Consider the following 2,633-nt stretch of genomic DNA (forward strand, 5'->3'; position numbering starts at 1 on the left):
AACATTCTAAACTCTATAGTTATTTCAAGTTATGATGCAAAGAAATATTAAATTTAGATCTCATATGATCAAATGTTAAATTAGGTTTACATACAACTTTATCAGATTGTATCATAACTTATTGGATTATTATCAAAGTATTTTGATTCAACATTTATTATCTGGACTTTTATATTTTTATGAACACTGTGTACATCTGTTGTCTGTATGTTAGAGTTTGTAGCCTAAAATGCTGAGCGGATTTCGATGAAATTTTGTATAGATATAGAGAATAGTCTGGAAGAACACCGAATACTTTCTTTTGTTATTTTATTACTCGCGGTCGGAGTCGCAGGCGAAAGCTAGTAAATAAAATGACACTTTGAATGAATGAACTCGGTTCAAACCATGGAATCACTAAGTTAAAATTACAATGTCAAAGTATTTTATGGTGATGTATATTGTATTCAACCTGTTTTGTGTCGTGTGTTGGCGCAGCAGCTGCTCCGCGGCGCGCAGCTGCGGCGCCAGCAGCGCCTGCTCGTGCGGCAGCAAACGGCGCGCGGGCGGCGGCGCGCTGCGGCTGCTGGCCGCCACCAGCCCCAGCATGCCGCGCTCCAGGTCCTCCTGCTGCACCTCCACCTGGAAACAACAGTCAGGACATCTGAAGGTGTTCTTTATAGTACAGAGCGAAGATGCTTGAGAGCAATATTCGTTTTACTATTCTGGCGAATTCCAGTAGCTTTTTGATCTTTTGACACCTTACACTTTAAAAATAATCGTAGACTACAAAAGATAAAGGTAAATAGGACTGTCGGAACATTATTTTGCATTATTTCTACCATTTCATACACCATAACCCAGCTTTTGCGGTATGCAGGTATTCGCTATAGTATTATGCCGGCGTACATTAATATTTTTCAAAGAATACTAACATTTTTAGTGTCAATAATAAGTGCGTATTCAGTCTCGTACACTTGCGGGTACACCCGTCTTAACGCTCGTAACACGGCTTCTGAACACAGCGCTTTCAAGTCAGAACCTGGAAGATAAATTAATTTTTACTTTATAAATATACCATCTTTGATTTAAGAATTATGATGTCACAAGACGACGCGAGTATATTCTTATGTAACACATACTTCTTCGTTTCTCTTTCGGTAAATCTTTAAAATACCAAAAACCAATATTTTAAATGATTGGATAAACGGATTGATGAATTGATGGATGGATGGATGGATGGATGGATGGATGAATGGATGAATGGATGGATGGATGGATAGATAGATAGATGGATGGATGGATGGATGGATGGATGGATGGATGGATGGATGGATGGATTGATTGATTGGTGGATAGATGGATGGATGGATCAGCATTTATGCCGATCTACTAACTAACTTAACTCCTAGTTTACTGCAGTTTACAGCAGTTTACTGCTAAACGAATCTAGATGAAATTTGGCATAGACATAGAGGATAGTCTGGAGGAACACATTGGCTGCTTTTATTTTTTAATTCCATGCGGACGAAGTCGCGAGGGAAAGCTAGTCAGAAATAAAATAAGCCTTTTTAATATACCTGCATATCCATTGGTGATGTCAGCGATATGATCGAGGGTGTGTGAGGAGGGCGGGGGGCTCCACTGGTGCGTGTAGATGTGCAGGATGCGGCGGCGCGCGGCGGCGTGCGGCGCCGGGAAGTACAGCTCCTTGTCGAAGCGGCCCGCCCGCCGCAGCGCGGGGTCCACCGCGTCCAGACGGTTAGTCGCTCCTATTATTATCACCTCGCCTCTGTAACAAACAAGCTTATTAACGCATCTCCATTAATGTAAATATCCGGCTCGAAGGACCAAAATTTATATTATGAAATTGAAAAATAAAATTAACTTTTATAGAAACAAGAGCTATTCCAGTGCGGCTTCATCCATGTATTGGTAAAATATGTAAAGAAAAATACACAAAATACATACATTGATAATCTATTTCAAATACATTAATTTCAATCCTTCCTTTTTTCCAACTGCTTAAATACCATACTATACTATAATATCTATGTCACTAATATTATAAATGCAAAAGTTTGGATGGATGTTTGTTTGTTTTGTAGCCAAATGTGATGAAAACCCGATTAAATTTGGCAGAGATGTATAGGATATTCTGGAAGAACACATAGCCTACTTAATTTTGTTCTTTAATTCCACACAGACGGAGGCGTGGGCGAAATCTAGTAAAAAAACACCATACCTATCACAGAGTCCGTCCATCTCAGCAAGCAGAGTACCCACAACACTGGTGTGTACCTGCTCCTGCCGCACGCTGCGCACTGGCGCTAATGCATCTATCTCGTCGAAGAATATTATTGATGGCTTCATTTTATTCGCCTAAAAACAAAAAAAAAACACTTAAAAGCTCCATAGATTATGTTTTTGAATCAAATTTTTAACTCCGGGTATAGTCACTACTGTTTTACTTGTTATATACGGTTTTATTTAGCCACGGTACATTAACTTGCTTCTTTTATGTACTTTTGAATATTATTTTTTTACTCTTAATCCTTAATAGACATATAACCTTCCTAGACTGTATATGGAGTGTTAAACAAAATTTAGTCAAGAGATATTACAACGGCTCCTACGTCGACTATTGCAAGCCA

At 39.1% G+C, this 2,633-nt stretch overlaps 1 protein-coding gene across 1 annotated transcript in view; it reads right to left on the reverse strand.

Moving 5' to 3' along the window:
- LOC106110710 (ATPase family AAA domain-containing protein 2-like) overlaps window positions 1–2,633 on the reverse strand; it is a 17,437-nt gene that overhangs the window by 7,696 nt on the left and 7,108 nt on the right. Inside the window, 4 exon segments of the mRNA XM_013292607.1 lie at window positions 452–621; window positions 915–1,021; window positions 1,560–1,771; window positions 2,225–2,361. Of these exon segments, the coding sequence (XP_013148061.1) occupies window positions 452–621; window positions 915–1,021; window positions 1,560–1,771; window positions 2,225–2,361 (626 nt within the window).

This window comes from Papilio polytes, unplaced genomic scaffold (assembly GCF_000836215.1).
Source record: "Papilio polytes unplaced genomic scaffold, Ppol_1.0 DF824191.1, whole genome shotgun sequence".
Classification (NCBI taxonomy): domain Eukaryota; kingdom Metazoa; phylum Arthropoda; class Insecta; order Lepidoptera; family Papilionidae; genus Papilio; species Papilio polytes.